Genomic DNA, 13,828 nt, shown 5'->3' with positions numbered 1-13,828 from the left:
AGACAGCTTGCCTTAGGGAAGCTGGTTGGTGGCTCGACAACCTACTAAGCAAGAGAGAGACAAAACTACAGAACGGTCTCTCAAGAAATGGCCAGCGCTCGGTTTGCTTTGAGGGAGAGTTAGGAATGAACAAAATCATGTATGATACCTGATACAGGACAGACAGAGTAGAACTCTGCAGAGCCTTACCCAAAAGGCAACTAACAAATTAGGAATGGTGCACTTCATTAAAATGTATACCAGAATTCCTTTACATTAAATTTAAGCACAATGTCATAAACATCAATGCCACATTGATATATGTGTGCACTGGTGAAAAGGAGCAAAAATCTGTTGTCTGGAGGCCCATGGAAAAACATTCCACATCAGAGTCCTATATGGCTGGGGGAGCCCTCCCCCCTCCCTCACCATTCACCGTGGTGTCACTGGACTTACAGCAAATGAACAAATGTTGAAGCAGGTTTCCCCCCCGGGGGCGAAATCCATTGGGGATTTTTTATAATCCAAAAGGAATAAAAATTTGTAGCGTATTAGATAACTGCTGGCTTCCTATTTGAAGTTCACAAATGGAAATGACAAATGGGGACAATCAAATAAATGATTAACTTTTAATAGTATTCCAATTAAAGCAAGAGGAAGACAGCTCAAAGAACTATTTCTTACAATTTCAATCCTTCCATCCTCTCTAACACAAATGCAGCAAGGGTAGACTTCTCCAGTTCAAATGATTCTTAGTGCTTCAACTGGTAAGTTCGCATGAGAGAATCTATCCACTTCATTTCTAATGTAATTGTTAATTTTGAATATTACATAACTGTAAAATCGCCCCAGAGGAACAGGCAGACGTCACAGGGAGTAAGATCCACATGGATGATATACAGAATCAAGGGCAAATCTTTAAAACATTAGTACTTCAACTTTCCCCATTGATAAAACAGATAAGGTTGTAATATGTTAGCAGTACACACTGGCCAGATCCTCAAAACAACTGAGGCACGTGATGCTCAAAGTCAGTGAATCAAATTCTCTCCTCGGTGCAAAAGCAAAACTTGCAAGGAATTTGGTTCTAAAGTTCACTTTCTAAAAACTGGAACCAGAGAGTCAAACTATACCACAAGGCAAAATGTTCCTCTGTGCTCTAATTTAGACTCAAATAAGATGTCATCCACTGTTTCACAAAAACACAGACCCCTGAAATTGGGTTCCCAGGAACAGAACGGCTCGAGTGTTGCTAATGTTTATTCACACAGTTTATAACTGGGAAGTTATTCCAAAGTTTACGCTGGGAGCCCAAGAATCTCAGAGTTGGAAGTCGCCACAAAAGATATTCTCGTCTCACCCCCACCTGATACTTGGACGTGCTCTTAACATCTGTCACACTGATGGGAAACTTACTGCCTTCCAACACAGTTCATCCTATTTCTGACAGTAAGTGAAAAACTCAAAATAATGCCATGAGGCCTGGTTAAAAAAAAAAAGAAGAAGAAGCAAAACGAAAAAATACAAAAACAAAATATGGTTTACTTAAGTAATCTTTTAAGAGCTCAAGATCGCATAATACCCATGGCCTCTGAAGAATCCCAAACTAAATATATACTGGATTATTCCTACGGTTCACAAAGAAAAACTATATTAAACAAATACAGAGCATAGGCCTGCTAGAAAATCCAGACCCCATCATGTACATCACTATGAGAACTTTGGCAAGTAACATAATCTCTGTAAACCTCAGTTACCTCTGTGAAATGGGGAAATACTCACCTCTGGGTGGGAGGGGGGGCCACTGCAAGGATTAGCAAAAAATAAAAATCCAGCTAAAGCACATAGCCTAATACATATTAAGCTCTCAAAAATATGTTATTATTTTTACCTGCAAAATCTTTGCTCATCATTTCGAGACAGATTATTCAAATTTCATATCAACAAAGCATCACGCGCCCCCCCCCAAAAAAAAAAATCACCAGCTGGTAATGCAGTATCTGTACATAAAATAACTTTTTGGGGCACCTTAAAAATATTCCCCAGTGACATAATGTCAAGTCTGAGCTCACAAAGAAGGTGCTCTTTCTATTGCTTATATCATAACTTGCGAATTTTGTTTAATACTCTGCATTAATGAGAGAGCTTCTTGGGATAATATTACAACAGAGAGTGCAAGAAATACCAGTGAGGTCAATGCAGTTCTATTAACTGTCATCTAACACAGAAATATTTTCCTTGAATACCATTAAAGCTTTCTCCTTTTCTTTGTTCTGCTTTTTGAAGGCAGTAAGAACCCAAATTTCCCTACCAATAATTTCTGTTTTCGACTTGGCAGCATAATGATATTAGACTTGAGAAAAAAAAAAAAAAAATTCACCTTGGAAATGTCTTCTTCAGAGGTTTTCACAAAAGATATTTTGTTAGGATAAATTGTACTAAGCAGGTTCTTTAAGTAAGCAAAAACACAGCTGCTTGTTACTAAATGACCTGAGTAGCTTTATATTTTTTTTAAAGAGAACCTACCTAGAAAATGCTACACCCTTTAAACGAACATTTTATTAAAATGGAAGATGGGAAACAGAAGGGTAATTAGACAAGTAAGTTGCTCTTTGCTTCTCCTGCTGATAGGCTAAACCCAGAGGACTCTCAGAGTCCCACTGCCATATATAAATCAAGACACAAGCTGTGGATGCAGCAAAAACAGTTCTGGGATAATTTTTCTTTATATCCTAGGGGCTCAAGACAACTGATTGGAGAGATGTAATAGCAGCTAAATGAATAAATCTGCGCTGTCTCATATATAATTTCTCCTCGACTTATGACGAAGTTATGTCCAGATCAACCCACTTTAAGTTGAAAATATCATTTGTCGAAAATGCTTTTACTACACTTAACTTACTGAACATCGCAGCTTAGCCTAGCCCACCTGAAACGTGCTCAGAACACTCACATTAACCTACAGTTGGGCAGAATCATCTCATGCAATGAATACACTGCAGAATATCAGTCGCTGACCATCGTGAGGGAGTAGCTGAGCTCGTTGCCACTGCCCAGCAAGCATCACAACAGAGGGTTATACTGCATATCGCTAGACAGGGAACAGATCGAAATTCAAACTACGGTTTCTACACCATGTGCATCACTTTTGTACCATCGTAAAGTTGAAAAATCGTAAGTCGAACCATCCTAAATTAGGGACCTCCTATATATGTATATACCGAGGGTGCCAAAAAATGTATACACATTTTAAGAAAGGAAAAAACTATTAAAATGGAAATATTCAATAGATACTGATAACCAAAGATGAATACAAGTCACGTTTGACGTCTGCAATGACAAGAGGTGCTCAAAGTGGTTACCATCAGTGTCCAGACACTTCTGATGATGGAGAACTACTGCTTGAGCAACGTTAACCAAAGTGTCCACTTGTATACACACTTTTGGCACCCCTGGTATGTACACACACACACACACACACACACACACACACACACACACAGTGGCCTCTCTAAACTTAAAGGTAGAAATAGGAAGTGTACCTTATGGAGAGTGACAAGATAGCTGAGAATCAGTGGGGCCTCTGGACAAAGAATCCTCTAAGGTAGAAGAAGAGGACTTACTACCATCACTGGACGTGCCCCATTTCTTCCACCCAAAGATTTCTAAGCATTATGTTAACACTATGAATCCCTGAGGCAGAGCAAAAGGTGAGGGCCTTCCATTCTAGAGAGATTGGCATTCCATGATGGATGTAAGATTATGTGCCAGACGATCTGAGCAGGGCATAGGTGACGTGACCTTTCTCAAATATGGGAGATCCACCAAGGAATGAAAATAAGAGATCCTTTGAGACCCTTGTAGTTTTTTAGGTTAACTTCTTTCCTAGGGACCTCCAAAGAGACAACACTAATTCAGCTTGACCAAAATGAATAGACCCAAACGTATTGCTCTATGCAAGGTCATAACCCTTGCCATAGCTCCTGAGACACGATGTCTCTCCCGTTCACAATGAGCCCAACACTCCAGCCTGCTCAGTTATCCTACAGAGACCTTTCCTCAACTGTCCCCACCATTATCTGTATCCTCAGTGGCCTCATCAAACCCCAGGTGAGACACTTGGTTTCCTGAAATCAGAATCCTAAGCAAAGTCCCATCTTTACAAATGTCACTCACGCATATACCTTAGGCACACACCCTCCATTACACCCATAAACTCTGCTCCTTCCTGATTGCACCAGGGCTCTCCCATTTCCTACACCCTCCAATGAATATTCTGGGCCACAGCTGGCCTGCTGTGCTGTGACTGGGCACACGACCCAAGACTGGAGCAGGTCAGACCCCTTGTCGGGCCCAGGCTGTGACGCAGCTTGAGAGAGGTGCAGGATGGGCCTGGGACGGTGACATGGCCAACTTTAAATCCCCCTCCCACTTTATCTGCAACAGGTCAATGGGTAAGTCAGTGCAACGTTCGGAAACTTGGGTTCCTCCTCTGATTAATGAGACTCTAACACCCAGGGTCCCACTTTCCTCTTCTGGATTGGGTTTTAAGTGAATGAAACCTGAATATCCTGTGCCCTTTCTACATTGAATGGCCATTTACGCCAAATGCCGGTTCCCGTTTATCCTCAAGAGGAACGCTCACAATTCTCCCATCCATTTAATTGCCTACCTGGAATCTGCATGTTTGTAGTTTTCAGACTTTTAAAGAGCACGGGGAAATACTGAGCCTCTCTGTAGCAGAAGCTGACTTTCAAGGTGTCAAATCAAATGTAGTTATCAATAACACACATAACGATGTTATTTATTTCGTTTGTTTCAATGAATCACTTTCCCCCAGAGGACATATTTAGAAGGGATTTAAAATTACATAAACTCACTCTTCTCTCCTACTTATGTCAGCATTTTTCTTTTAAAAATGTCACAACAAAATTTCCAATAAATCTGACTGGTAGTAATTTCGTAATCTCTGATGAGATTTCAGATGTCCCTAGAAATGAAATTCTACGGACTACTCTTCAATATACTAACAAGAAATGGTAGGGATTGTGAGGAAATATAGAGAAAAAGTTTCTCAAACACAGGCAAAAATGCCTAATTAAGAATTCAGTTCCTAAGTATTTAACTATCTATTCATTGTTCTACTGTTCCTTCAATTCTCACTTCTATTAACTTTGACAAAAATAACACACATCCTGTTTTTTTTCTAGAAAGATGAAAGAATTCTTCAGTTAAGATAAAATTTACAAAACAGCACAATTCACTAGCCATGTCTATCAAATAATAGTTGCATTGTACTTCCAACCTCACAGATATTAACACCATCATCATCATAATTTTAAGTATTTTCATGTCATATACTGGTGTACTAGTTCTCTAGAAATAATATGGTTTTTAATAAAACTTATACTAGAATAGAAGGGGTGAGAAAGAATCTAGGCTAATTGCTCCCCTGCACATATGGATATAGAAACAGAGTTGAAAGAGTGGACTTGCCCCAAATCACGAGCTAGTTGGGGGGGGGGGGGCGGGGGGGGGAATCAGAATTAAAAGCTAAAGCACAGTATTTTGCCAGACACCTGGGGGAAAGCTCAGTTAATATTTATTGAGCTGCACTCAAACTTATTTCCAGCCTCTGATTTTTTTCCAATATGCTATAGCAAAATTTCCTCAATAAAACTTAATGTATCTATGAGGCTAATAGAATTCTTACAATTTTTTCTTGCGCATTTTAAAAGGTGTGCGATTTGTCCATTTTCTTTGATAGACAAAGGAATGAATTCTCCTTTCTGAATGTGGACCAGTAATTAAAAGCATTCTTCACCTGTAAAGTCCATGGTAAAAACTTCTGCTTGGGTTGAAGTCCCTGTTTCCCTTTTTATATTATTGTCTCTTTGCTTCACTTCACTTAAGACCAGATATTAAGGACTACATTTCCTCATGAAATTCCTGAGAAAAGTTTCACCTACTGATGTGCTTCTATGAAAAGTTTGGGAAGGACACCTCAGGTCATTGATACTGCCAAAGGATAACTGATTTTGCATGAATTTGTGTTAGTCCAGCAGGTCAATATGCTATATGGTATCTGAATTCTAGCTTCCAGTGCCACTCATTAATCCATGCCAGAACTTATGTCTGTATTAGCGCTGTTGGTTTTCACCAAAACCTCACAACAGAAGTTCTATCATCAGTCCCATATTTATAAACAAACAGGCTGAGTCTTGGAGGTTACACAACTTGCCTGAGGACCAGGAAGTGGTAGAACCTGGGTTTACCTCTAGGTCCACTTCACCCTAAAACTTCACCTGTCCTCTCTCTAGCAATGTTGATCTGGCCATTATGCCAAGCCACATGAGCACGTAACCTATGGCATCTTATTGGATATTCACAACACGTGATGTGCAAATACCATTACTGCAACCACCATTTTACAGATGACGAAACTGAAGGTTAGGAAGGTTAAGTCACCTTTTTTTTTTTCTTTTTTTAAGGCCTAGTTACACACTTTTTTGGCATGAAATGACTAAACTGGTCCTCCACATGTGGGCATACGGGCTGGGCTGGCTGGGGAAAGTCATGGTGAGCATAAATGTGGGGTCTTATTCTCATCTGCAAGAGTCAAAGAAAAATACTTGAGCTGCCAAGGTGAAGCCCATCAGAGCAATAAACAGCAAAAAGCCCTCCATCCTTTGATCAGTGAATTCTATACCTAAATAAAGATTGCTTTCATAAAATGTCTCTGTTTGCCACTGACAGAGAGAAAACTGAACAAGTATGTCCTGTAGTAGCCTTTAAATAACCAAGGACAGAGATCAAAATGAAAATAAATCCTGACCAGATTTATAGGTGTACCTTGATTAGGTTTTGTTGTGTTTCCCTTCAAATAAGCAATACCTACAAAAATGAAAGGGGAATGTTGAGACCAGATATGTTGTAATAGATGGGTTTTCTGTGACATACAGTATGGTAGAATGCTGAAAAAATAATGCTGGACCATCATCCATGAAGATCGCCAGCCCCCCCCCCCCCCCCGCAAAAGAGGGGGGATTTCTCAGGATGCAGAACGGTACAACCACTTGGATTTGAACAAACTATCATTTTTTTAAGTGTGCTTCTTGAAGTGTTATTATATTGTGGTCTTGTTTTTTGTCTCCACACAACTGTTTCATTTCTTCGACTGATAACAATTTCTGGATTCAAAACCTCTAACATTAAAAATCAAAGATCATTCATTCAGACATAATTCTGGTGCGGGCTAATGAGAAGGCATATCTGATAAGAATTTAATCATGCACAATGTGAGTTATGTAATTGTTTACCCACTAAGCCATCACTGTCCTTTTGCACCCCACGCCATTAGTAAAAATGGCGGTCAATAAAACTAAGGCATGCAATTTTTAAGAATAACAGTCTCATTTTTCTATCAAGCACTCTCTTAATAAAAACTTCTTCATTTCCCTCAGGAAGCATTTTATCTACGATGCATATGTGACGAGTTGAATAACAATACCTGTTAAAGGAAAGAGGGGTCCCATCAAAGCTGTTGAAATCTGATTTCATTGCAGATTCTAGAACTAATGTTTTTTGTTTAAATAGATTTTGTCTGTCAATTTCCAGACCTGCTGTGCCATCAGCCTGTATGGACTGCTGTGGTCAACACAGGGGTTATAGTAGCAAATTTTATTATGGACTGGTAATTGAATTGAACAGGTTTACATTTGAATAGATTTACTACATCATGATCCCTGACATACTGCATGGGACTAAAATCCCTTTCCATCCATAAAGATACATTTAAGACGGTATCATTCTCTCCAGGCTGAGGAGGCAAGTCTTGAGCCAAGGAGATGGCCGAACATAATTGTGCATTTATATGCAGGGTGTAATGCTATATTTCACCGCATTTTTTTAAGCACAAAAGAAAAAGACTATTCTATATTTTTCTCATAACCATTCCATCCATTCTCTTTGGAAGGAGGGGGTTTAGAGAACTGATATTTTCCCACCCAAGTGGGCATAAGGGGTAAAGGAAAATAAATTATTATATGAGTATATCAGCCACAGCAGCAATTCCCTTGAAAACAGGCCCTCAAAGGGCTTGATAACAGCAACTGGAGAGGTGTGAATTATAGATAAGCACTGTCCCATTTACTTTCACCAACAATGTTTAATTAAACACAGTTCACACCTCTTCAGTCACTCCGTCCACCTTTCAACATTGCTCCTGCTTGAAAACCACAATGGTGAAAATTATTTAGGGGAAAACACTTTTTTTCCTATGTCCTCCTTAAACAGGTGAGTAAATTACAATAGTAAAATCAAATTGATCAAAAAAGTCTATCTATCTGGAAATGGAGACATAGTCCAATGTATTCTAGTTTTTGAAAATAAAATCCAAATCTAAGACACATCAATTCAAAGTGTTAATTAATATATTACTGTTTATAACATTGTTGAAAAACTTGGTTTGCTTTTGGAAAATAATGACTCCTAACTCCCAACTCTAAGCCTTTTTAAATGAGCATCAATTTATTTTGAGTCTGAATAGCTCAATTAAGTGGCAATATAAAGACCAAGAATTAACTGTCAATCATTCATCATTATATAGTGAAATGTGTTTTGTTTGTTACTCTGCTATAGGGCTTAAGGGAATTACTAAGATAATGTCTTTCATCGCAAAAAAGTAAGCTATCACCACCCTCCTAACTAAAACTCTGTCATGTGGGAGGGGTTGTTATTGTGGGGTTTCTATTTGTATGTGTTCCTTTGCAAAAATGTCCTTTTGGCATTTTCATATAAGCTCTCTCTACAAGAGCACCCATACCTGTCCTTTTCACTGCTGCATCACTGGGTCTAACAGCACCTAGCACATGGGAGAAGCTTAATAAATATTTAGCAAATGGATATAAGTATAAACCATGTTAACTGAAAAATCCTAACAGGACCAAAAGCTACATGGGGTGGGGGTTGGGGGGGCGGGACGTACACATTCCCCATCCTAATTTGTATTCACCAGTGTGTAATATTGTCACCAATCTTTATCTGTACACCATTGGAGTACCTATCACCTTCTACTGTTCTTTCTCTTTTCTTTCTCTACATATATAATGTAAGTTATTAAAATATATATTTTTATAAAAATTTTATGTTCCTTAGCTACAGTATATCTTGGCTATCTTTTCTGAAGGCTTTCATTATAAAGTGAGTCACTTGTTTTTTAATAGCTTTTTTTCAAGTTGAAGATGAGAAACATTTAAGCATCTTTGTTCCTCGTCAAGGGAAGAGTTAGTTCTCAGTAGACAAGAGACAGAAATCCAGCATGAAGTCCATGGACCCAAATATCATCTGGTCCACTCATCTTCCTATAACATTGTTCACAGAAAAAATCTTGGACAAACAAGGAAATATTATAAGACTGGCAATGCCACACCTAATTGAAGCTCTCGTTCATTCTTGGGGAACAAACTCGGATCCATTTGGATATAGAAGTTTAAAAAAAGAAACAGTCATCTCCAGTAACAATACAAGATACAACTCACAGGGCGAACCCTAGGAACAAGGAATATTCTATGATTTAATAGAAGCTAATCAATTTAAACATTTAATTTACCCAATTTTCTTTCAGGCTTCAATGATCACATTTTCATTTTATCAATTTTTAGAATTATATTTATTATAAACTCTGGCAAATTTTCTGAAGAAAAGGAAAATGTAAAATTTAAATGCAGTACGTGAATTGCACATCTATAAAAGCACACACGTACAAAGATATGTTAAAAACAAACAAACAAACTAAATCTAGGGCTCCCAACAAAATGAACAATTTCTCTCTCTCTCTCTAAGCTAAAATGTTAGTTTCACTAGACATGCTGAGATACACAAATATTTCAGGGCCTTTGATATGGATGAAACAACTGAGTGAATTCCATAACCTGACTATTTGGGTTCAGTTCCCAGCTACGAGTATGTGAGTTTTCAGACAATATGTTTAACACAGAATACATGTTCGTGGTCATTATTTTGTGTTTGTTGCTGTCATTCCCAACTGAAATCAACCATTTTAGTATCATTATTCCAAGCTCTTTATAATAGAAAATAAGTCCAAAAGATAAGATTAGAAACGAAAGAAAGAATGCTTTAAATCTAAGATTAAGAAAAAGAAAATAGTAACTATAAGAAGTGGTAGATATATTCAGTAGCGACATGTGGCAATTATTTTACAAAATATATGTATACCAAAACATTAACTCATGCACGTTAAATATATACTTTGTCAATCCTACCTCAATAAAGATGGGGGGGGGGATGTTTCTCTGTGACCTTAATAACGAGACAAAATGCAAAACAACAGAAACAGTAGCCGCCTGGTTGTCCATCCTCCACCTTCCGGAAATTATACAGGTGAAAAGAACCAGAACTGCCTAAACACACCTGGTGGGTTTAGCTGCACCTCCTACCTTGTGCCTTCCTGTGGGTGTCAGGCAGTTAGCCAAGGGGCACCAGCAAGTTCAGTCGTAAAGAAGGAGCATTCTGCCATCAGATTCAGGCCATTTACTGGGACCCCATCCTTTCCTGGTTGGTCTGACACGTTTGGAACTCCCCATGCACCCCGTCCCCCATCCCCAACCTGAAACACAGGGCTATGAGCAAGGGGCCTTACCTTCCTTCAGCATGCCCACTTTTAAACACTTCATGAAACGGCAAGCCTGGCACGATTTACGTCTGCGCTTTGTGATTTCACATTCGTTCGTGGCAGGACAGCTATATTCTATGTTACCTATAACACAGAGGTGGAGAAAAAGAAGCCGTTAGATGTGCAGGACCCAGGAAATATTAGCATCCCAAAGGCAAGGCCGACTCTGTGATTCCGAACCCCTCTCCCCACAAAGTCACATGGGACTCATGAGAATGTCACAAGTGTCACGAAGCTGGATGCTCGGCTACAACCACTGAAGAAGATGCATTAAACGAGAAGATAACCAGGGATGCTCTACAAAAGATTCCACTTAAAATGAGCCTTTACATTATGCTAAGTGAAATCAGTCAGATGGAAAAACACAAATACCATATGATCTCACTTATACGTGTTATGTAAAGAACTAAATACATGAGCAAAGTCAAAAGAAATAGTCCCGGAGATACAGAGGAAAAGCTTATGGTTGCCAGAAGGGAGGAGGGTGGGGATGAGGGAGAATGGGAAGGGATTAGACAGTACAAATTGATAACCACAATGTTGCCACAAGGATATGAAAGACAGTTTGGGGAATATAACCAATAATGTTGTAAAGATTTAGTAAGGTGTCAGATGGGCACGTCTTATTAGGGAGACCACTTCATGGGTGGGGTAGATGTTTGACCACTGCCCTGTACACCTGAAGCTGAGGCTGAATGATACTGCATGTCAACTATAATTTTATATATATATATATATAGTCACGGGATATGGAGAATAGCATAAGGAATAGAGCCAATGGAATTGTAATAGATACATACGATGCCAGAGGGGCAACAGATTGGGGGACGGAGGTTAGCACTTTGTGAGGGATAAAATGTTTAACTATTGCATTGTTTTGTACACCTGAAACTAATAAAAAATAAAATATAAACAAATAAAATAAGCCTTTAAAACATGATGCTTAGAACACCCAGGCAATGTCTTCCAGCATCTGAGGATCCAAGAGAAATTTTGAAGCAGACGATTTCCAGAAAAACACAAACATCAAAACTGTATTCTTGTGTCATCAAGCCTGGATTTCTTCTGGTTCCTGACGCTGGGATGCACCACGCTTATTGTCTTTCTGACACTGAACAGCATAATCTTCACCGTGAAAAATGATTGTTGAGCTAATGTGGAACCTTGGAGAAAGCACCTAACGGGCAGTGACTGAAATGCCACGGTTTTGGGCTGCAACACTATCCACAGTCTTACAAAACAATTGTATGCTTGCTAAATGCTTCTTGTGGGTGAATGGTTGTCACCACCACCATCATCACCATCACCGTCGGGTTTATTATACCACTTGCATAACGCGTTTGGAACACTCACGTTCCAAGGAAGTGTTTTAAATAACAATAAACTGATGTGAAAATTATATTTTTGATTTTAGAGGTTACACCCCTTACGGTAGTACCTACACATTTGAAATGATAGGGAGAGAGAAGAAGATCCAAACTAGAACTTGATTTTTTTTTTTCCCCCAATTAGTGGCAATGACAGCATGTGGGATGTGCCCTGGGCCTGCCTACAGCTTTGTAAAGAAGCTGCCTTTAAAATAAAGCCTCTCTCCCCATCAGCTCTGTCACATAGTGCTTGAAGGTCTTCTGTTACTCCCTAACCCTTTCCCCTTGTGATTAAGTGCATTAGTATCTTAATGAAAATGCATTCTGTTTATTGCCCTCCTGGGAAGGGGGAGGTCATCACACCAAATGCATAAATTGTCATCAGAGACGGTCCGAGCATAATTGCAATTTTGCTGCTGTATGTTTGCAATAGTCTGGGTCTGTCCTAGTCCCCTGAAACATGCACAGACTCCAGTAATTAGCATAGAATCTGCCTGGGACCACGGCATTGATGAAATATTTCAGAGTTAATCACACTTTGTAAACACTGATTTGTATTGACTACCTTTCTGCAGACTGATGTCTCCTCAGTAAATATCACATTAGTGGGTTGCAGGATTGTACCGATTCAACTCCTCAGCAACTGCTAATTCAACAGGAAGTAATACCTAACCACTTATAGCTACTGAAAGTTGGTTAAGTATGCATGACTTGGAAAAAAAAAAAAGGCTGTCCATTATAACTGAAGATAAGCCTATCAAAATTGTTTGACTAAATTAGCATTCTAATTCAGGGCGTTTATAATAATAAAAGCAACTACTTTGCAACGTAAGAGGTGAAATAATAAGAATAATATTAACTGCATCAACAGACGCACACACCATCACCTTTCTCAGAGATATTACTGATGCTATATTCATAGAAAACCGAGGAAAAGGCAAAGGAACCAGACTGGCTGGGTCATGTCTGAGAATAAAAGGATTTAGAATATGAACTTTACATAAATCATTTTTCACTGCAGAGTTTCTTTAACTATCACTGAAAATTTATTTTGCATCGAGAGAGTGTTGCTAGTAATTTCCTAGGGGTTAATTAGTATTCTACTACCAGATCCTTCCATCTACATGGCTCTCCCTAGACTTATTTAAAAAGCAACCCAGATCTCCGCTTTCTTGGAAAGAGCTGAACAATGACTGGTGAGGATAAAAAATTAAAAAAATAAAATAAATGTTTTTCCAAACAGCATTTCTTCCCGTTTGTGTACCTGAAAAGTCAGTATGGCTTGTTCACTTTCCAATAGCAAAGCATGAACACCAGTCCGACACTTTGAACCCAGTGCTAGAAACTTCCACTGAAATGCCCCACCATTCCCCATCCCCAAATAATAATCTTTCCTTGCAAATTAGTTCCTCTTCCTCTTTGACAATTATATCCTCATCCTTCCCAATAGCATACTTCCGACGGGAACCTAAACCAGGCATGCGCGAGCTCACACCTAGCCTATGGCAGTTCTCTGCTCGCTGGGTATTTTGCCTCTGTTCTGCCCCCTTCTAATCCATGCTGCGTACCACACTCATATTCCTCTTCCTATACCTGCTTTGATCATTCATCACCCTCATTTTAAAAGAAAATCAATACATTCCTATGGCCTCCTGAATTAAATCAGGAATATTAGACTAGCTAACAAAGTCCCCCCAATCCAATTCTCACCTACTTCTCCAGCAATATTACAATTATTACCTTATATGAACTTTCTGATGGAGCCAATTCAATTTATTCATTTTCACAG

At 39.0% G+C, this 13,828-nt stretch overlaps 1 protein-coding gene across 13 annotated transcripts in view; it reads right to left on the bottom strand.

Annotated features, from left to right (window-relative positions):
• The window catches only part of ESRRG (estrogen related receptor gamma), a 549,788-nt gene that overhangs the window by 131,681 nt on the left and 404,279 nt on the right, over window positions 1-13,828 (bottom strand). For all 13 annotated transcript variants that reach the window (XM_019743279.3, XM_088799145.1, XM_088799143.1 and 10 more), the window contains one exon: window positions 10,640-10,756. In XM_019743279.3, coding sequence (XP_019598838.1) covers window positions 10,640-10,756 — 117 coding nt within the window. The remainder of the gene's footprint in view (window positions 1-10,639; window positions 10,757-13,828) is intronic.

Source organism: Rhinolophus sinicus, chromosome 6 (assembly GCF_057876585.1).
Source record: "Rhinolophus sinicus isolate RSI-liver-muscle chromosome 6, RSI-T2T, whole genome shotgun sequence".
Lineage (NCBI taxonomy): Eukaryota > Metazoa > Chordata > Mammalia > Chiroptera > Rhinolophidae > Rhinolophus > Rhinolophus sinicus.
Note: the sequence above shows the minus strand (reverse complement) of the source record. Positions and strands in the feature narration are given on the sequence as shown.